General features: G+C 43.0%; 1 protein-coding gene across 2 annotated transcripts in view; it reads left to right on the top strand.

The window, feature by feature from the left end:
- The window catches only part of LOC107275866 (aspartic proteinase 39), a 30,387-nt gene that overhangs the window by 5,953 nt on the left and 1,111 nt on the right, over nucleotides 1-23,323 (top strand). Inside the window, exons 8-11 of one of the 2 annotated variants that reach the window (XR_010740539.1) lie at nucleotides 3,545-3,614; nucleotides 3,697-3,768; nucleotides 22,345-22,434; nucleotides 22,515-22,720. Coding sequence is in view for 1 of the 2 variants with exons in the window: in XM_015779815.3 (XP_015635301.2) it covers nucleotides 3,545-3,614; nucleotides 3,697-3,768 (142 nt within the window). In the remaining variant the exon portion in view is untranslated. The remainder of the gene's footprint in view (nucleotides 1-3,544; nucleotides 3,615-3,696; nucleotides 3,769-22,344; nucleotides 22,435-22,514; nucleotides 22,721-23,323) is intronic. The other variant, XM_015779815.3, reaches the window with a different exon arrangement.

The raw sequence follows: 23,323 nt of genomic DNA, 5'->3' as shown, positions 1-23,323 counted from the left end.
GTAGGAAAATCCGGGGACACCACAACAGACTTGATACAAAAGACACATCTTTATTAATTATCACGATGATATTTATATTATTACATAGGCACATTAGGCCTATCAACAAAAGAAAAACAACAGCGGACTAGAGGACCTATGACTCCATCTTCACAAGCGCTCAACAGTGCTATAAGCTAGGACTCCACTTAAGACTTCTTCAAAGCTTCTCCGATTAGAGGATAAAAGATTAAGAATGAGTACAACCACCATACTTAGCAAGCCACACCAAGAAATGCACACATAATGCAAATGGGTACAAGCAATAATGATACATGTTGACTTTTGCTTAAAACCCATTTTTAAATAGTTTAGTTTTAAAACACATTTCAAAGCATGATCCTAATCTAGTCAATTTTTTTAGTCAAGCTGCACACTTGCACGTACTTGCGTTAACCCAGGCCATCAAATTGCAGTTCCAATCATTCCAGTTTAACTAAATAAAATCTCTAACTTGGGAACATTGCTAGGCTTGCCCATAACCGAGGGCTTGGCTATTCGAATAGATGATATTCTGATCATCCATGTCCTTTTGTTTCTGACCATATTAAGCTATGAGTTAAGCCTTGCCCACTAGACATGTGGTTGTAAGGAATATGCATTGTAACATAGGCCCGGGGACCAATCCTTATATATGATGGCCAAGGTGCGACTAACAGAACCAAGCACATTGAGCCCAACCTAAAACAAGTTTGAGAATTATGAAAAGAAGTCCAACATGTCCAGGCTAACAAGCCTCTAATCCACCATTAATCAAGATTATATGGTTATTCCCAAAGTCCAGATCATTAGAAAATAACTATATGTTTATGTTAGGGCATTGTTAAGCATAATCCTAAAATCTCTAGTAAACACCGCACATAGAGTTCTCACTAGATAGTTTTGGTTTTCTAGGGTTGTCAAAGGTAATTACTCAATATTCAATAAATAAGGCCATAACAAAGAATATAGGAAAGGCTAAGTAAAACAGTTATAACGCGATAAATTTAGTAAAGCGAATGCAAAAATTTAAATTAAAATACTTTCCGTAAATTGGGATTCAATAAGGAGAGCGTGACTTCCCTTGCTCAACGGAACAAACTTCCGAGACTTCAGCAACGAACATGAACTGCACGACTGGAATCTCCAAAATGACAACAACTATAGGTGACCCAAAACAAAGCCACAACTCTAAGAGAGAAATGATAACAAGACATAAAAACAACATACATGGGTAATTTAAGTTATAACAAAAGTTCAACTGGTCAATTTGGAGCTCATTTGGCCAAGAGAAGACAATCCAAAATTTAACTGTAGTTTAAATGAAGATTTCTGAATTGTTTAATTATTATTGTTCCCATAAATTATGTGTAACACAACATCGCTCGAGGAGAGAAAGGATCGAGCGACTAACAGCCAGGACCAACGGGTCAGACGGCTAGTTCACCGTGGATCAGGTTCACCGAGACGATGCACGGGAATAGAGCACCTACATGTAAGCCTCAAAGAAAAGACTGAAGAGTGGATCCCACATGATGCCAAACAAGCAGTCACGTGCGTCTAAACGCAGCTACACTTTACGTCAAAAAAATGCAGCTACACGCGGATGGAGACGACAACTGGTGACTGCGGCACATGACTGGTAGTCACCTAAGGCAAGGAAAATAGGAGGGAAAGAGCGGAAACCGGATTCTCACCACAAACATGGCGACATCCAAAATAGCGAGGAGGGAATTGTTGGTGAGGAAGACAATGGCGAGCTTGAGCAGTGACGACGGCAACTGGTCAACGACGAGGGGACAATGGAGGGATTGGTGCTGCAGACTTGAGGGAGGCGGTGGTGAGTGGTGACGTCGGGAAGCACTTGGACGAGGAGGGGACAGCGGCCAGAGGAAGATAGTGGTGACGTCATTCGGGTTGATGGCGGGGGTGCGTTCCGATGGTCTTCACTTGATGAGAAGGCACGGTTGAGGAAGAGGACGATGAGGGAATCGAAGACCGACATTGAAGGTAGACAAGTTAACGCAGTGGGGTGGTGCTCTGGCAAGGCTGGAGGGACTGCCGAAGGAGGAAGAAGACGGCGTTCTTCTCTGATCACTAGCAAGGATGAACTTCCAGCGATCTCCAGGCAAAATGGTGGGGTTGCTGAGCTATAGGAGGTTAATGCGTGGCCAGGGGTGGCGGCGCCGAGGTCTTCCATACGTGGCTTGGGTGGGTCTACGGGAAAGGGTGGCAGGAGCTCGCCGGTGCAGTCGAGATGGCAGGAGAGCAAGAGAGCTCGAGGTGGCTGTGAAAATGGATCGAAGGGAGGAAGACAGCGCCATTTTATAGGCTGGGAGAGGAAGGAGGGGAACGGTCGTGAGAGGAGCCACAGGCCATTAACAGCGACTATGAATTGGGAGGTTTCAAATCTGCGATATAAAGCCAAATTAATAGGGGGGAAAATATGACAGAATTGGAGAGATGAAAGTAGGGAAATGATTTTTGCAATCAATTTGGAGGAGAGACGTCTGGGGAGGCGGATCAACCTCGGTGGCAGTGCTAGTGCTAGCTAGGGAGAGGGGAACTGAATTGGCGGGTTGGAGGTGGAAGACGACGACGCAACGACTTCCTGGGCTGGCTGAGCCGTGCCCACCTAGGCCGAGCAAGGTAGACCCGGGAGAAGGAGGGGACTTTGCTCATGAGCCAACGGAGGAGGACAGGAAGCGGACTTTGGCTATAATCGGCCCAAAGAGAGGACATACTTGTTTTTAGGTTTTTTATTTTCATAAACTCTGAAATTTGTTTTGCTGCATATTTTAGGATGCTCTGAAAAAATCAAGGAAAAACTGAGGTGACATTTTAGAGCATGGAGAATTTAAGAAACATACTCTAAGCCACATTCAAACTTTTCTTGAACATGTTCTTGAACTTTTCTCAAACTATTATAGCTTTTAATTATTTCTATTATTCATTTTAGAATGTGATCTTTAATTTGGGATGAATTTATCAAGACATCACAAAAATGAAACATGAAACAATTATATGAAGCCAAAATAGTTCAAAGTCCAACCATGGATTTTATCCCATACATATTGCGGGCCACATCATGCGCTACATAGATATATGTGCTAGTCATATAATGGGTACCCATTAACAAACATTCGCTAAATTGAATATATATGTACTTCGTGTCATACTTTTTTTCTTCTTTGTACTGACAGAGTAACTTAGGCTCATCGTCATTGGCATTATAATGTAGAGAATTGTTTAATTAGTTACAAGAGAGATAAGAAATAATCTATATACATTAAATAGACGATGATATCTCCAAAAGTAACTGTACGGTTTTGAGTTTCACCTTCAGCTGTCAAATTTTAGTTCTTGTTTCGTACGTGAAGAGTCCCATTCTGAGATTCTCAATCAACTGACAGTTAGTTGTTTCAGTCATGCATGCTACTCTGTTTGGTATACATGCTTTTGTTTAATATTTTATAGTGCAAGTCTATAGATATATGTTCATCACACTTAGACTTGTTTGGAGCAGGGTAACCAGTATTGCTTTGGATTCCAAGATGCTGGAATACATGGATACAAGGATATGATCATTTTGGGAGGTTTGCATATATTGCTCTCCAAAAGAAAATTCCTTTTTCATATTTTTTTTTATGCTAGAGCCATTGCCCTGTTTTTTTTCAGACATGGTCATCTCAAATAAGGTGGTCGTCTATGACATGGAAAAGCAAGCCATTGGCTGGACAGAGCACAACTGTAAGTTTCAACTTGTTCAAATTTTATCGATAAATTGTTATATTCTGTTCTAACACCAGCGGTTGAGGAGGCATGTGGCGGTAGCGAGGGCCTCAGCCCAATAGGAAGGATGCATGGAGGCTTGTAGATGGAGGCACAGAATAAAGTCATTGGCTAGGAGTAAGGAGTATGAATTGGATGCTGAACTAGCTATGCCCCTGCATCTTGGCTGTTCTAGCCATGGCAAGGATAGTGTTACGGCTACAATTTAGGAGGTGAACGAGGTTGCGAAGGTTGTATAATTGTCAAACTAGTGGCCAAGGCCCTAGCACTCTAGGAATCCGAGGCGCCAGGCCAGTGTGAGAAGGGAAAGGAAAGAGAAAAAACTTTGTTTATCCCTTTGATTATCCTCCACAGTCCATCCCTTTTTGGGGTGGAGTTACATCCAAATAAGCCTTTTTGGGGGTGTATTTATATCCTTGGGTGCCCCTTGTCTAAATAGAACTAGGAAGACAAGTTTGGATACAATCCGACTAGTCCTTCTAGTGTCCAAGTAGGACTTTGCTTCTCTTTCCTTATTCGGAATACCTTCCGTATATGAGGCTTGATTCCGTACAAGACTTGGTATATGGTGGGCCCCGTCGAGCCTAACACTAAAATATCAGGTATGCCTTATCCTCCCCTGGTTGTTCATTTGGACTTGGCCACTCATGCCAACCTTCTTGGTTTGCAACGTTGATGGACATGCTCTAGCGCATGTGCTGCACATGCACCCCGAGACGAGCCTTGGCCTTCGTGAATAGGAAGCAATGAACCTAACCAGAATCCACCAAGGATTGTGGTGTGGCAATCGAATCTCGAGCAGCATGCTTTTCCCATCCGAAGATAGACCAAAATGGGGGGAGGGGGGGGGAGGGTCACCACTTGCTTCTTTACTCTGCTTTGGACTGAGTTTAGGCTTATGTAGGTGCCTGGGATTTGAAGGACGAGAGTGTACATATGGTGAAAATAGACGAACTATAGCTAAAAATACGGATTTAGTTCGGAGGGAGGTGGGAGGGGGGTTCACGACAGTGGTCGCTGCCACCGTGCTGCTGATTCCCCGGTCACAGCTTGGCTGTCCACCGCAATTGCACTGGCAGCCGACAATGTTAGTTTGGTCAACGATCATGACGCTGATGAAGTCGCTGACGTGCCCTTAGTCACGACGTGTGCAGTTGGTGGTTGTCTCCCCCAGATTGTCTAGCTTTTGATGACGGATGTCAATACTCATAACTTAGGGGATCACCAAGACCAATGATGAAGATTTGTTGCTGTTAGTCCGAAGTGAAACTGTGGCGCACCCCTTTCTGAGAAGTGTGGCCAGGATGGTTCGCCCTCCTCTTCCTCGAAGTGTATGTTCCAACATTGAGCATTGCCAATCATATGGTAAGAAGCCAGCCATAGAATGTCCTCCTCCATGACCTTGTGCCCATGGAGGAACTGCTCACATATCTTTAACAACGATAGTGGTTCCTGCTTGGCTGTCGAAGTCCAGGAACTCTGACTTGTTGACCGCAGAACACCACTACCACTGGTGCTCTGATCCATGTTTGGAACAAGAGACTCCTCTCCTGTACTGCTACCTGAGCCATGCTTGTCGATGTTTGGAAGGTGGAGAGCAACACCTGAGCCATGCTTGTCGATGTTTGGAAGGTGGAGATCGTGGCTCTCCAGTATTCGGTTAATGGTGGATAGATGCCCCCGGACTTCATCCATCTTTTGTGAAAGTGGAGCTCATGGTTGTCCTGTATGTAGATGATGGTGGACAACTAACCCAGGACTTCATCCATCTTGGCGAAGAGGGGTACCATGCCTTCAATTGTTAACATCGAGATGGTGGTGGCGAAAGAGTGCTCTGATACCAATATATTATGGATAGAATTTAGGTGGTGCATGAGGTTGCGAATGTTGTACGAGCGTCCAATAGGAGGCTTAGTCCCTAGTGCCCTAGGATGCTGAGGCACCAGCCGTGAGTGAGGACAAGGAATCATCATGCTGTGAACAACGTGCAAGGAAGGAGATAGTTTCTGCTTATTCCTTCTTTATTGTCCAATAGTACATCAAATTATAACCTAATTAATAGGAAATTACCAACTAGGGATATGACACACTAAAAGGAAACTTGATGGTGCACCCGGCGTGTTCTTGGACTGCTGCTTGCGACGGCGGTAAGTAATTATAACCCATGCCACATGGTTGAGGCCTTAACCCGTGCATTGAGGCCCCAATCACGTACACAATGGCCGCCCACTATTTGTAGGTCGGTTCAAGGGGCCAGCGAATGACCTTTTCTTAAACCAACTCTGAAAATTCACACCAGAGTTGAACCCATGAGCTAGTAGGTGCTACCATGCATAAAAGTGTAAATACTAGGCTGCATACCCATTCACAACGACGGTTGCCCATATTTTCTTGGAGGCATGCTTTAATGGGGATCTAACATGTGATCAACCGTGCACGGACGTGCTCCCCCCATCCCAACGCGCGGCTTCGCCCCCCTTCTCATATGGTTTTCAAGAAAGAATTTAATATATGTTTAGAAAAGAAAAAAAATACTAACAAAAGAAGAAAAAATCTGCTCAGACATATTCATGTGTATAAACTTTATACACATAAAATCTATGTGTATAAACATTCAATGAAGCTAAATTCGGTATGAGATATTTGAATCCATTTGTCAGACATTTAAAATTTGGTGTATAAACTTTATGTGTATAGACTTTGGGTGTATAAACTTTGATTGTATAAACTTTAGCTGTACAAACATTTCAAATAAGGAAAGCATGTGGAGCAAGAAAAGAAGGGGTGCCCAGAAAGAAAGGGCGACCTCCACACGCTGATACATGAGCATTGGCACGCCGAATTCGGGCTTCCTTGCCTTTGGTCGCCACCAAATAACAAAGAGAAAACCAATGTATGTCTAGAGTTTATTAAAAGGGATTGTTTAGATTCCTTGGGTGGCAATCCTATAGTTCTAATAAGTCCACTCTTAATTAATCAAAATAGAGTCTCTTTCATATGGATAAAAGGTCAAACAACAAATTCCAAACCTAAATATGACAAGCATTTTCAATTTCTAAAAATTTACAAAATTATATGTAGAAGTATTCAATAACTTGCAAAATCAAAAAAAAAGCAAGGATAATTCAGTATTTTGAAACATACGCACAATGACCTACAAATAAAAATATTCTTATTTCCTTTATAACAACAGACAATTTAATTTCGTTTATCTGAAACATTTTTCCTTCAATGGAAAAAGACGGAAGTTCATGATATAGTAGTTTCCGTCCTAGTTTTTATTGTGGACAATCTTGATTTGCATCTTAGCATTTAGCGTTCAAGTCAAGTAAACAGTACCAGTGCCTAGCAACACGAACATAAATAAAGAACCGAAGATACACTTCCATGACTATAAGTGGCACTTAATTTATTTAAGGAGAATAACATCATGAACTTGAAAAGATGGACATATAAGAGGATTAATAGCATGCAACAATAATAATAATGATGCACATATGGATTATAAAATAGTTAGACCGATTAAAAACATAAAATAGATATAGTGAATTGAATAGAGTAAAACTGCTGAATGATCACGCATAAAACAACTTCATGACACAATTACCTTAAAGATGGTAATAGCCCAAAGTCTTATCAGCGGTACTAGAACCCTTCAAACTTAAAGAACAAATCAAGTTCGAAACATATTACCTCTAGAATGAAAAAATTACCTCTAGAATGCTCAATATAAAATCTGAAAGCCCGAAAACCTGAATTCCGACAAACAAGCAAAACTATGTTTACTTATTATTCTGGTCATAACTTTTAAACCACTCAAATTATATATATTAATTTACAATGCACTATGTTGGCGAATGGCCTCACAAGTCCATGTAGGAGGCATCCTATCATGGAGGAGAGGGGAGGTGGAAGCAGTGGCTTGTAGTAGTGTCAGGGTACACTCACTGAGGCACATTCCTTTGGAGAATAAAACGATGCTCCACACCGCAGAGGAAACGGCATGGGGAGAGCTCAGTGAGGGCAAGCATCTCCAGGTGTTTGTCTCGTTGTTGGATCGGTACCTCAGACACGCAGCTGCTCACGTTGACACCATATCTGCACCATTGCTGGGCAAGTTTTTGCATCTGCATTGATATAAGGCTTATCGGCCGATCTCTTTGCCATATATGTGCCACAGCTGTCAAGCGTGACACACCACTGCAAGCTTATCGTCTGATATGTGCCATCAACATCGTCCTTCAGCCGAGCAGCCCTCGGCGCCACAGAGCTCATCAGCCCACTGCACAAACTCCATGGAGGGCTGCTCACGATCCGTCATCCGTGTTACCACAAGCCCTTCAATCGTGGGAGGGGACGGTGGAAGTGGGGAGGTGGTGGTGATTGGTGAAGAGTGATGACTCAAAGCTTTAAAGTAAATGAGGATGGCAGCATTCACAGTGAATGGAAGTAGTTGGAGGCGGAAGTGGCGATGGTGATTTGGGAGTAGAGGAGGACAACGACGGTCCAGACGTGTGAGGGTAGATGAGTATGCAGGGTTATGGTTAGGCTATGATAGTTTAAAAGAAAATTTCTTACCATATAAAACAGGAACCATGAGATGCTGAGCAGCGGTACAAGATTTGGAGCACAGCAAACTGGTTTGACAAACTTGGGACAACATATTTGAAGTAGTCAATCCTAGCAACTTGATCGTATCCTCCTCGCATGAATGTTTTCTCCTCGCACTCACTCGCTAATCAATGCCACAACATGGGCGGACTACTGCTATCCACACGTCTATGGGTGGAACGTTGTGTGCAGACACGTCTACCTACAGCTAGTGTTTGGCTCGTGAGTGCAGGGGCGGCTAGGGTTTATCATGATGGTTCATGTACTTGCATGTCTCATTTACCCCCTCAACCGTCGCCCTTGAATGAATAGAACTTCTAATTGGACCTCCAAGGACCATTAGGACGCTTACCTAGATCCCTATCCAATCAAGTCATTTCAATACATTAAATGTGTGACCCAATAGGTTCGTGTACACTCACTACATGTATCATAACAGACCTAGATACTTCCTTTATAGCAATCTAGTTACGTGCAGTAGCATTTGACAACCTAAAGTTAGCCAATATGCTTGTTGAGAATCATGATACCACCTATGATATACAATCAAGGAGGATTTAGAAATAGTAGCATATTAGATGAAGAGTATCACGAATAAGTCACATATTCATTGATCAATAGTAAGTCATCTATCTCAAGGAACACTTCATTATAATTCTAGACAAAGTATGTGAAACAATCATCTCAATGATTGCCTCTAGAGCATATCACTAATAAGGGACAACAATGTTGCTTGTGCTTTGGAGGAAATGGGGATGGTGATGGTGTTAGTGTGTAGGCGATTTGGGATCGGTGTCCAATGTGCGGTGAGCAGAGTAATTGTGTGAGGGAGATAGATGAGGGTGACGAAAATGTGATGCTTTTGACAATGGCCAGTGGGGCATGGGTAAGGAAATGGTACATGTATGATAGTACTTAGTGCCATAAGGTTTGTAGTGTAAAATTTGAACATTTTTAGTTAATAAAGGGACTAAAATGGTCAAATAGTTAAGGGTTGAAATGCAAAATTTTATAGAGGAAGTGACTTTGTGCTATAGTCTCATCTATGGTTTTACAAGTCATGTTCTCTCATACATAAACCATCTTTACAAGCGGTCAAAACATAAATTTGTAAACGACTATGAGGCCCACATGCCCCGAGGTGTCTGTGAAAATCGGTATTTTCCCAAACAGGTAGCTGAACCGTGTACGAAAACAGATTTTTTGCATAATGCCATCCATCTGCAAAAAAAAAAAGTCCAGAAAATCAAAAACCCAGAAACCCGTGCTCCCATTCCCACTGTCGTTGTCGCCAGCGCAGTCCAATGTCATTGTCGTTGCACCGGAAGTTATTGCCGCCTCTCCTCAGCACTCCTTCACCACCCTGTATAGATCCACCCGTCGCAGGGCCGGGCGGTCGATCCTGCACCTCCACGGCCACCCCTTGCCTTTCCTTCACCAGCGTCGCTCCCGAGATTGGGACCAGTGGATCCGCTCCCCTTGAGGCTTTCACTATCATCGTAGTTACCGTAGCCGCACAGTTGTTGTCACCGCCCATCGTGTTGTCGGCAGAGGCGGATCCCATAGCGGGGCTGCCTGGTGGTGATGGATCCACCTCTCCCGCGGCCAAGGGTGGTGCCGCCTAATCCGCTGCCTTGAGGCCGCTGCCTCCGTCACTATCGCCCTAGTCATTGTCGCCCCTTCCTGCCGCTCCTGAGGACAGTGCCACCACCGGTTGGCGCTTGCTTGCACGCTCCCATCATCGGTAGAGCTGAGAGGAGCCAAATGAGGTAGGGAGAGGAAAGGGGAGGGGAGGAGTACAGAGAGGAGATTCGGGAGGAGAGGTGATGGACGGGGGAGTAAATCATAAAGGAAGTATGAACCGGCTGGGTGTGAAAACTTGCAGGCAGGCCTCTTAATTGGACCATCAGCGAAAATATACCTATTTTTTAAGGTGTGTCTCTTAATAGGTATGTTTGTGAAAATGGATTTTGTCACGCCCATAGATTCGACAACCCAAATCACCGGCTATATGTGCATTTAACCTCTGTCCATGCATCAACCAGAGTACACAGGTGACAATTTGATGCAGTTCCACGTCTTACAAAAATACAAAATAAACTCAAAAAAGCAGCGGAAAAACGAAAGACCAACTAAACTTAATCTTCTCAGCGAAGCGAAGCTTCCTCCATACTCCACAGGCAAAATCTTGACGTCTGGCACACGCCTAATCTTCATATTTTGCTTTTAATGCAAAATATCTCTGCTTCTGGGGGATTGGGAAAAATAAAGCAAGACTAAGTACAACCACCATGCTCGACAAGTCATACCATGGAGAAGGTATGATGCAAGGTTAATCACAGGATTGGCTCATAGGATATTTTGCATTAAAAGCAGCATTTATAAATCATAAGTTGAAAATAGTAAAACAATAGATAATTAAGAAGTATTAACATCATCACTGTCCAATGCTAAACCACGTTGCGATAGGCCCAACCCAAAACCACCTGAACTACACCAGTTCAAGAAGTCAAATTATTAAGGTGAGATTAATCACGGTGAGCTAGATGACCGCCCAATAACCGCGGGCACGGCTATTAGAATTGTTTTACTCTGATCAGAGGTGTACAACTTTACCCACAAGACACAATTCCGCACATGAAACCATGCCCCCAAGTACCGCCACGATACTGCAAAGGGATAAATCGTGACAAAATCCTCCATATAACCACCACTAACCAGTACACCCACCTCCGGTTTCACCCCTATCCCCATAAGGCGATGGGCAGTCCCCGCTCATGCCTTGGTAAATCCGGAAGCAGCGTAGACCCCCCCCAGCCCATCCATACTCCATCACGCCTACCCTCGCCAATGGTGTGCTAGCTAGAAAATATAAAACTTAAGATTTAGCCTGGAGCCCATCTGGCTTGTGGTTAGTACAAGCATATCTTCCAGGGATTCCCTTGAACCGGTCCTTAATTGTCATGGGCACGACCACCAAATGAATCATGCATGTACCCACGACCCACCAATAAAGCATATATAATTAATTAACCATATGCCAAAATGGCACAATATCAGCATAAAAATTAAGGACTGTATTACAGTGAATCTTATTGTGAGCTAGTTGATCCAAGCATGGCTAAGCATCCCTAGACCAATCATCTAGTCAAATTATTATCCTAGGCTATCAATGAATCAGGGTAAACATAGGCTGAGTACTGGTAAATTCCATCCCACATGGCATAATAAAATAATGCAAATTTAAGAGAAAAGCAGGGGTTTTGTAAATAGGCTCAATATGATCAATGATATTCATATGACTTGCCTTGCTCTTGAGCTGACGGGACCTCAGTGACCACTTCAAAATAAACTGGAGCGTCGGAACTGCTGGAGTCTAAACGACAAACAAGGCACACAGTAAGTACAAGCTAAAAAGCTACTGAAACAGCAAAAGAAACCAATTTTATTGAATTCTTGATATTTTAGCGAATTTACTACAATTTGAATGTGTTAAAACGGAGCTCAGATTATTTAATTATCAATTTTACAAGATGCTCTGTGTTATTACTAATAACAGAAAAAACTTAATCATTTGACAGAGATTAATGTCCAAAACAAAATAAGATCAAAGGATAGATTGACTGGCTAGCGAGCCTCACGAGATACCGACTCAACGAGTTGATTCTACGTGACAGGGGATCATCGAAATGATCAACCGAAACTGACGGCTCTGAACGGCTCTAAACTAAAGGACAACTCAACACGGACGAATGAACGAACCACGGGAGCACCTTGTTCGAACGAACGAGCGAACGACTCAACAACGGCTGCGGCTAAACCGGCGGGCTAGACAGGATTCACGGTAAAGCCTTGGTACGGCAAACAATAAGCCGGTAGGAACCTAGGGTTGCACCTACGGCTAGACAACTCAACTACTGAGGAACGGGACAAAACAACGGCTAGGTTCTAGCAAAGCGCAATCATGACACAACGGCGGCAAGCGGCTCGGCACGACAAGGCGGCGGCTCATCATGACGGCGGCGCTGCTCGGCACGGCAGCGACGCGGCTCGGCAAGGCGTCTAGGTGGGGCAACATGGCTGTGGCGGCGCGGCATGGCGGCTCGGCACGGTGGTAGCTCAGCTAGACGGAGCGGCACAGCGGCGGCTAGGGTTTAGCGGCACGATTCAAACCAACAAAAACAAGGGGAAAAACTAACCCTAAAACAGGGGGAAAACCTTACCGGAGAGCAAAACCAGCGAGGGAGCACGACGACGATGGCGGCGGTCCGGCGGCAAGCACGAGATTGATGATGGAGGCGGTGCTAGAGAGGACACAACGGGTTATGTTAGACAGGGATATAATTGACATTGGGTTCAAACAATTCAATTAAGAGGGAAAATGGATCACCGGTGACGCGAGGGCGACGGCGGCGGCTAGGCTATTGAGTTGCAAAAGGGAAAAAAAAGGGGAGGGATCACTTATATAGGGGAGGACTAAATTAGGAAATGTGGAGTCCTAGGGGGAGTAGGATTGAGAGGAGGGGAGGGAATCGGAGTCGGCAAAGGGGGAGGGCGGCGCGCGCACGGGAGGAGGGGGAGGCGTACGGTTGAGGGGGAAAGTGGGAAGGAAAAAGGAAACAAGGGGAGACTGGGACTTTCCCGAAAAGGAAAAGCAATGCAGTGCCATTTTAGGAAAAGAACGGAAACGGATATTGTTCGTCATGCAAAACGAAACCGCAGACCGAGAGGGGTGTGAATTGGGCACAATTCACGAGCAAAAGCAAAGGAAGAAATTATTAGCTTGACACTTTTACTTAGCAACACTGCCTCCATTGTTCTAATATTTACTCTTTAGGTCCTGTTAGTGATTTTCAGAGCAAAGAGAATTTGAAAAAAAAATTTCCCTGACAATTCCGATTACTAAATGCATTGTTAATTGGGTTTTTCTCCTGATTAACCAAAGCAAATTCTTGAAGCCATTTATTAGTGATTTGGAACCTAAGGGAAGGTAAAACTCAGGGTGTGACAAACCTACCCCCTTAAACAGAATATCATCCTCGAGATTCGGAAGAACTGGCGAAGAGATGGGGATGGATGGCTTTCAACTCATCTTCTCTCTCCCAAGTTGCTTCATCTTCCGAATGATGGCTCCACTGAACTCTACAAAACTTGATCACTTTATTCCTGGTGTTCACTTTCCACTTGATTCAAACTTACTCCTTTCTTCTGAGTTAATGGAGACTGCATCACTACCACTTCTCCTTTTCCATTAACTAACGTAACTGTGCGGCTTGCACAATCAATGACTCCGTTGTGTTTTGTCAACCAATCCATTCCCAGTATGACATCTAGGTCTTTGCACTCCACAAGGATAAGATTGGCTAGAAAAGGTGACACTTGGATTTCTATCATCGTAGAGGGACAAAAACTAACTAATGTTGAGCTATTTCCCGGTGTATTAACTTTCATGGGAGAACTAAGTTCCACTTTTCTTAACCCGTGTACCCCAACAAATCTCTTGGATATAAATGAATACGTAGCACCAGAAAAAAAAAAACTATAGCAGGAATTGAGTTCGCAGGGAACGTACCCAAAACCACTTCCAGCGCTGCTTGAGCTTCTTCCGTAGACACGTGATTAACACGAGCTTGAACAATCTTGGGTCCATTGCGCTTTCGTTTAGGACACTTACCTGCAAAATGTCCGGGATCTCCGCAGTTGAAACATGTGAGGGGCTTTCCTCCTAACTCCTTCGGCTGTTGGGGCTGCGAAGCTTGAGACTGTTCCATTGGCGGGCGCGGAACGGGATTACGGTTGTTCTGATTTCCACTATTGCCTTGGCTGAAATTTCCTGGCTGATACGGCCTGTGCTGTCGAACAATCATAGTAGTTGGACCATTGTGTTGACAATCATAGTAGTTGGACCATTGTGCTGTCAAGGACCGTAGCGGAGCTTCTATTGTCCATCTTGCTGACTCCTGAACTGTATAGCTTTCCTCTTGCGATCCATTTTGTTACGCTAGTCTTCCTGACGAATGGCTTTGTCCACAATTCTCTGAAAATCAGCATAATCTCTAGAAATCAACTCGTTAGTCAACTCATCATACAAACCTGCCAAGAACTTTTCCCATCTCTCAGCATCGGTTCGCACATCCTCAGGGGCATAACGTGCTAGACGATTAAACTCATGCAGATACTCAGTAACAGTCATGTTTCCTTGATGTAGAGACCTAAACTCTCGCTTCTTCTATGCAACAATTCCATCGGGAACCTGGGCTTTCCTGAAAACACGACAAAACTCATCCAAGTAACTTCTATTCCGGCTGAATAGGTAATCATTTAATTATCCCACCAAGCTAAAGCTAGACCTTGCAACTGATGTGTGGCAAACGCAACCTTCTCCTGATCAGTGCACTTAAGTAGATTAAGTTTCTTCTCAATGGCGTACAACCAATCGTAAGCCTCCATTGGGTTACTTGTGCTCGAGAAAGTCAGCGGACGGACACATCAAAACTTTGGCAACTTGGACTGAGGGGGACCATTGTGCTGCTGGTTCTGCTACTGTTGCTGCATCATATGTTGCATCATCTGATGATACTGTTGTTGCATCTGATTTATCATGGTTGTCATTATCTGAGTCTGTCTTGCTATTGTCTAGGCAAGCGGAGGATTCTCTGATATATCTCCTGAACCATTTCCTAACAGCTGTTCCTCATTGACATTGTTTCCAGAACGGGTAGTCCTTGTGTTCACCATCTGAAGCAGAAGACGAGAAGAGAAATAGGGAAGGAGAAAAACAGTTACTAGGGAACCTCATTACTTTTTTATTTATTGTTCAACTGTAATTGTTCTGCTCTGGTTTAAAACACACTAAAAAATCCTTAAGTAGAACGTCATACCATAGGCACATGGTATCGACTATCAACTAAACCCCACAAGCAAACACACCTAAACACAAAAATCTACCAAGCAATGAGTAAACAAAACGGTAAACTAGGGTAGCAAGCCTAATGCTTGGAACAGCTCCTATGATCGGCAGAGACGACATCGTCTTCTTCATCACCACTCGAACTGCTGCTACTAGAGATTGACACGATCCACTTCACTGCATCACTAACTGTTGCGGCTTTGGCGGCGGAGAGCATCGGCAACTGCGAAGACGCGCGAACTGGGACGGGAACGGGATCGACGGCTAGGACATCGACTGGGGCGGGACGCCAACTGCATGCGAATGGGAGCTGTAGACCTCTTCCTCGACATTGTCCGGATTTTGGCTCTTCTTGGTGCTGGACGACCTTGGAGCATTGCGCTCTCGACCTTGAGACGATCAACCTCATCTTGCAAACGAGCTATTTGAATAAGCTTCTTGTCGTTCAACGTCTCTGAGGCTCGGTGAAGATCCTGGTGCATCTTGTCAAGCGCTCTCATCACAGTCCTCATGCGACCAAAAGTAGTATCATTCTCACTTGAAGCTGAACTGAAAGTACTAGCAATGCCTCCTGCTGAACAGCTTGGATGATAACGGTAAGCAATTCCATCGAAGATGAAAACAAACTTCTCTCAAATCCTGGTCATCACCAAATATACGGCTTCCTGGCAAGCATGCTCTATTGTTCCTCTAGAAGTCTCAACCACCATATTAACCAGAGGGGTGCCCAAACTACCATGAACTTCCAAGCGAACTCTATGCAGCAACTCTCCACTGAGGGGCTCAATAACTGTGTACTCTGAAGCTTCAATGTAGCCGGCAACCAATGTCATATTTGCGAGCTCAGCACGGTGAATAGGGGGGAAATCAGCCATCTAAAGAGAAGATAGAAGGAACAAAGCTGACTCCAATCAGAAATGAGATGCTGGCATTAAAACTAGAAGCAAAAAGGAAGAAAAAGCACTAAACTGAAATCAAAAGACTAAAGCAATATATAAATATATTTTTTAAAATACTATTTTCAGCCAAATTTTTTTAAATACCAAAACTCTTTTTTTAAAAAAATACCAAAACCTCTCTTTTTTTTCCGCTGAAAAATCCCCCTTTTTTTAACCGAAACATTTTTTTTGCCGAAATGTTTTTTTTAAAAAATAGCCGAAAACACATTTTCTTTGAAAATCAAAAAGGCACAAAGAAAAAATATATATTTTTTGACGAAACTCAGAAACTCAAAAGAAAACAGACTCATATATTTAGACTCACTGGACCACTTCAAAATGTGGGAATAAGAGATTTCCAGGGGAAGAAGAGAATTTCAGAGGGCTCTATGTGTTTTCCGTTTGGTTTGTCCTACGGTCAAGATCAGCTCTGATATCAACTTGTCGCGCCCAGATATTCGACAACCCGAATCATCGCTATCTATTGTGAGCTGGTTGACCGCACAATAACCACGGGCACGGCAATTTGAATAGTTTTACTCTGATCAGAGGTCTACAACTTTACCCACAAGACACGATTCCGCACATGAAACCATGCCCCGAAGTACCGCCACAATACTACAAAGGGGGAAATCATGACAAAATGATGTGGACTAGGGTTGCCGATCTTCCGAAATGTTTTGATAAACAACGATTTCGGGAGAGAACCAACACAAATCGATCTAGCTTCTTGAACGAACACGCTCTTGAGCCCCGCAATCGCAGCACCACGTCTCCTCTAGTTATCACCCGTGTCGAAATGCGGATGACCTCGCCGATGTTGGTATTTCTTAACGATATTACTAGAAATATAATTCCCAGCAATGGCGCAGAAATACTCCTGATATATTATGGTTACAGGGTTCATCCGCAAGTGCACGGATATACCATTGTAGCTTTTCACCCGAGAGTATTCCAAGGGTATTGTATTTGTTTAATTCCATGGGAAGATCATAGTAGAGAGAACCATACTAATAATTTATATGTTACTTGTAATAATCATAGTCTAAATAGGGGTTAAGATAAATCAAAGGGTAGAGTGACACATAAGCATGGAGCTACTCATTCTCATACTAAAATATCTAAGCTAAGTGGAAAGAAAATAGAAAAGAATCTATTCCTATACTTCCAGTATACATAGTATGCATACATTCTAGTTATACGATTAACTAGCTAATACCCTCTTTCTGATGCCCTCCTGGTACTTCAAAACGCCACCCCTGACTGTCGATTTTCCTTACGACAGCCTGTCATGACCATATAACCGGGGTAAATACGGAGGAGTACCCTCCCTAGGAAATTAACATAGGACTATATACACGCGTGGAGGAATACCCGTACTGAGCTGTCACCATCAGCGGCCCACCTCTCATCCGCAGCATATAACCCCAAATAGTGATATCCCATAATCTAGACACCACGCCAAAACTACCACATACTACTCTAATATCATCGTCATGACATAGAGTAATTGCATAGGCAAACGTTATACCCGTTAACTATGCAGTATAATCAATATAAGATGAACATAATGTAAAGTTGGCATTCATATACTCGGAAAGTATTCCAATACCAGAAATGTATAAAGAAGAGTATTCTATATAAAGTACAAAGCTTACAAAAGACGAAAGGAGAGCTACTAGAGCCATACCCGAACTCTTCCGGACTCCGATTTTTATTTTATTCCTACTTCACTAGCTTAAGAACACTAAACTAAACTTGAGAGAATATGAGAGAGTGTGTTGAAATGTAGAGAGTGAGCTCCTTAAATAGACAGGTAATGACGGCTATGACGGTTGGAAAGGTCAGTAATACCCTCCAACCGTCATTGGGGATCAATCCCAGCCGTCAATCAAAGACCTTGCATCCAGCGGCTGCATGGCTAGTTTGGCCGAACTAGGGGACGGCAAAATCCAGCCCAATTTCGGCTGGCGGCCTCCTCTTCTGTTGCTCACTTTAGACTTGTGAATTTTGGCCCAATTCATCGTGTCAATTCTGAGTTCTTGGCCAATTCATACATAAGTCTGATTCTCGACATCATCCGATTGATTTGTCGTCTAATTTGATGTCGATTCTCCTCCACTTTATGATTATTCTCTGCAAAAGGTAAGTGATCCAAACACTAGTGGAATATTATTATTCTAACACAAATATGCATTGCAAGCATAACTAGTTCTCCTCTATTTTGGTAATATTGACGGTCGAAACTGATCGCTAACGACCGTCACAGCCGAGAATGCTAATCCCTGGTTGCCAATCGAAGAACACAAATAAGAAACAAGATAGAATACAACCAAAATTGCAAATGAATGATTAAGCTCACAAGTTGGGGTCTTACAAACCGATCTAGTGGCGAAATTGTTCTCGACAGAATAATCTAAGCAAAACCCAAACCATAAAGATGACGGCCGGTACTGATATATAGAGTTTGGGTCGTGCAACAAACCCTTGGCGCAACCCTAATGGGCTCCAACACGATACATTGCCCAAAGGCCCAAATACGGTGATGCAGCATCGGAACAGATTCTGGATGCCAACTTGTTCGATCGATTCCTATTGACTCGGAAAGAATTTGGACATGGGACCAAATCCATTGGAAAGGTTATCTTCTTACCTTTTCCATACATGTAAAGAACGCCCCAATCCAAGCGCGTATGCGACCTGGTCGCCCGTTTTAGTGCAGACTGGTCCTGGACTCCGAGTTGCACTAGAGGTTGACTTGGTTTGGGCCTCCACCTTGATGATCCTCGATGATTCTAAGTCCTTCTCTAAGTGTCTCCTTGTCCCCTCCATTGTTCCTAATCACAATATAATGATTAGATAGCAATCTATTCTCAAATTTGTACCAAGAAGAACATAGGTACGAGCTCATCTCTAAATTCAATCGTCGCGCGCGAGCTCTTGTTATCGGTCCTTGAATGACCATTGAAGGATTGTTGAAGGAGTGATGTCCGCATCATCTTCCCCCTCCTGAATTGGAGTCATCCTCCACTCAAGCTCATGTTCTTCTCCCCAAGTATGGCTTCAAATCTGAAATGTTAAACGTGGGACTAACCCTAAACTCGGGAGGCAACTCACGTTTATATGCATTATCATTAATCTTCTCAACAATTTTGAAAGGACCATCCACGCGAGGCATCAACTTAGACTTTCTCAATTCTGGAAATCTATCCTTTCTCAAGTGCAACCAAACTAAATCACCTGGTTCAAGCTTCATTTCTTGCCTACCTTTACTATTATCAATTCTATACTTTTCAGTCATCTTTTCAATATTGTGCTTAGTTGTCTCATGCATTTTCAAAATAAATGCAACACGTGCCTTAGCATCATTGTGAACCTTCTCACTAGTAGGTAAAGGCAAGATATCAATAGGAGCACGAGGGTTGAAACCATATACTACCTGAAAAGGACTTACCTTGGTAGTAGAATGTCTTGCCCGATTGTATGAAAACTCCACATGAGGCAAACATTCTTCTCACATCTTCAAATGTTTCTTCAAAATAGCCCTTAACAGGGTACCCAAAGTATGGTTGACTACCTACGTTTGTCCATCTGTTTGTAGGTGACTTATTGTAGAAAACAATAGCTTTGTACCCAACTTGTTCCATAGTGTGTGTGTGCCAAAAATGACTTAAGAATTTTGCATCGCGATCTGAAACAATAATAGAAGTCATACAATGCAAGCGAACAATCTCATGAAAAAACAGATCAGCAATATGAATAGCATCATCACTTTTATGACATGGTATGAAATGTGCCATCTTAGAAAAACGATCCACCACAACAAAAATGCTATCCCTACCCCTCTTAGTCCTAGGCAATCCCAAAACAAAGTTCATAGAAATATCTGCCCAAGGAATAGAATGTATAGGAAGAGGTATATACAAACCATGTGGATTAAATCGAGACTTAGCTTTCTGACAAGTGGTGCAACGTGCCACGAACCTCTCAACATCTCTCCTCATCTTTGGCCAAAAGAAATACAAGGCCAAAACATCTTCCGTCTTCTTAGCTCCAAAATGTCCCGTCAACCCTCCTCCATGCGCTTCCTATACCAAGAAAAGGCGAACGGAACCAACTGGAATGCATAGACGGTTAGCTCTATATACAAATCCACCATTGATCATAAATTTGTTCCAAGTACATCCCTCTTTGCAATTTCAGCAGGGGTCAAAGGTAGCAAAGTAATTTTCTTTCCATTATGCACAAAAGTGTATTTATTACTCCTACCATGGTGTGTAGCATCATTATCATGTTCCCAAGGATGACCCAACAAAAGTCAACAAGCTTGCATAGGAACCACATCACAATCAATAGAATCTGCATATGTCTCAATGGAAAACGAAACCCTACAAACCTGTGTTACCTTTGCTCTTCCGGAATCGTTTAACTACTAAATATGGTAAGGATGTGGATGTGTGCGTGTGGTCAAACCAAGCTTCTCGACCAAATCATCACTCACCAAATTGTTGCAGCTATCTCCATCAATGATCACACGTGCACGACGTTTGTTGATGACGAAGAAAATCTGAAACAAATTATGGCGTTGCAACCTCTCAGGTTGCTGTACCTGCGTGCTGAGCACCTGCTATACAATGATGGTCGTGTAGGCCGTTGTGTCATCATGACCAAAGACATCACTACCCTCATCCTCAACTTCTTCTTCCTCCTCTTCCCCATCATCTTCAAGGTCGGAGGTGGTGACGTAGCCATCTTCTATAGCAACCTATGCCCGTTGACTAGGGCAATCTTTCTGCACATGCTCAAACCCCTAGCAACGGTGGCACTGAATGCGTCCCATCGAGGCGATGGATGAGGCAGTCTTGGCAAGTACCTGCAAAGAACTTTTACCTGACTCTGCTGGTCGTGGGGGAGGTGGTTTTGGCGCTGTAGAAACTCCGGACGCAGCTAGTCGCTTGCTCACTGGTGGGGCAGGCACCCGGAAAGAGATGGTTTTGGAGGATTGTTCTGTGTATCCGAAGGAGTGATGTTCACATCACAAAACCCTCCATATAACTACCCCTAACCAGCACACCCACCTCTGGCTAGGCTATTGAGTTGGAAAAGGAAAAAAAAACAAGGGAGGGATCACTTATATAGGGGAGGACTAGATTAGAAGAGGTGGAGTCCTAGGGGGAGTAGGATTGGGAGGAGGGGAGGGAATCGGACTCGGCAAATGGGGAGGGTAGCGCGTGCACGGGAGGAGGGGGAGGTGCACGGCTGAGGGGGGGAGGGGGAGGGGAAAAGGAAACAAGGGGAGACTAGGACTTTCCTGAAAAGGAAATTCAATGCGGTGCCATTTTAGGAAAAGAACAGAAACGGTCCCACGAACTAAAACGGATACGGTTCGTCATGCAAAACGAAACCGCGGACTGATAGGGGAGTGAATTGAGCACAATTCACGACCAAAGGCAAGGGAAGACATTATTAGCTTGACACTTTTACTTAGCAACACTGCCTCCGTTGTTCCGATATTTACTCTTTAAGTCCTGTTAGAAAAGCTACTAAGATTCCTACCTATTAGAAAAGCTACTAAGATTCCTAATAAGAGCATCTCCAAGAGTCCTATAAACATGTTCCTAAAGTTAAATTTCGTAAAACCCCATCTATTATATATGGTCCAAGTTACACAAAACCATAAGAATCTTAATACATGACATATAACTTCAAAAATTATAGTTCTAAAATTTTAGAAAACCGCACCGTTAACCATTTTTATATACTCCTATATTCATATTTAAAAAAGCTTTACATACATGCATATAAAATTTATAATGGATAAAACACTCATAAAGTTAATTAAGATGTGATTGTAGAACTCAAAAGTGTGGTTGATCAAAGTCAAAATGATCAATACCATGGTTTTCTGAAACTTTATGGCCAGAGTATCTAAAGTTACGTGTTACATGACAAAAATCGTGTGATTTTGTACAACTTAGATCATAATAATATTCATGGTTAAGTGAGATTTACTCTATAACATAAGTCAAAGACAAAGCTCTCTAACAAGTACCAAAACCCTCTCCCAATTTTTAGGCACGACCAACAGCGCTCCAATAATCATATTCAGATGAGAAATCTCTTGGGCATATTGGTGCGAACTGGAGCTCAGTGGTGATGACACAGGTATAGCAGTTGGCCTGGTTAGTAATTTGAAGAAATAGCAGGGCAAAATCAGAATTTGTCTCTGATAAAAAAAATTGCAGGTGCACTTCCACCTAGTTCTAATTTCTTGTTGGGTTGGAAGAAGAAAATAGTGCAGAAATACAACATTTAATTAATAATATGAAGAAAAACCGGAAGTTCTGAATGGAACTTGTCGAAACTTCTGACTTTTGGGATCATCAAGAGCTCAATGTGAAATTCCAATTTGAACATCGGAAGTTCCTAACTAGTCCAATTCTAATGCAAGGTAAAATCAGTGCCCATTTTTCTTCGATTTGATTTTATCTCTAGCTGCCAAGCCCAACTAGAGACCCTCAAACGCAACCATTCACATCTTATATTTTGTTTTAATTTCCTAGGTTTTGGGAAACTTAAGATTTTATAGTTTTCCTATAGATTGTTCCTTATCTCCTAAGAAATTGATTTAATCTGCCGTGATTTGCTCATAATTAAATCACTTGTTCTTCACACAAAACATGACATGCCCTTTCACAAAATGTGATTATCTCATCAGCATTAGCACATGTAACTAGCTGCTGCCATCGCAATCACCAATGCCACCACCAAAGCTGTAGTCACTGGAACCGCTGCCGCCGCTGTCCGTCAACTACTCTCCGCTGTTCGCACTCCAATCCTAGGAGATAAGGATTAGTGGCCATACAAAAGAGTGAAGGCATGCACGGCTGGAAAGTTGAGCGGGAGGGGGATAATACATTTACCGTCATTTACATAGGCTCGTATTTCTTTCCTAATATTTACTAGTGTGTCACTTATCTATATTTTAGCTTATATAATATAAGACATGATCAAACTCGGCACGGTCTCCATAATTAATTTTTACTCCCTCCAT

Source organism: Oryza sativa, chromosome 4 (genome assembly GCF_034140825.1).
Source record: "Oryza sativa Japonica Group chromosome 4, ASM3414082v1".
In the NCBI taxonomy this organism is placed as follows: Eukaryota; Viridiplantae; Streptophyta; class Magnoliopsida; order Poales; family Poaceae; genus Oryza; species Oryza sativa.
Note: the sequence above shows the minus strand (reverse complement) of the source record. Positions and strands in the feature narration are given on the sequence as shown.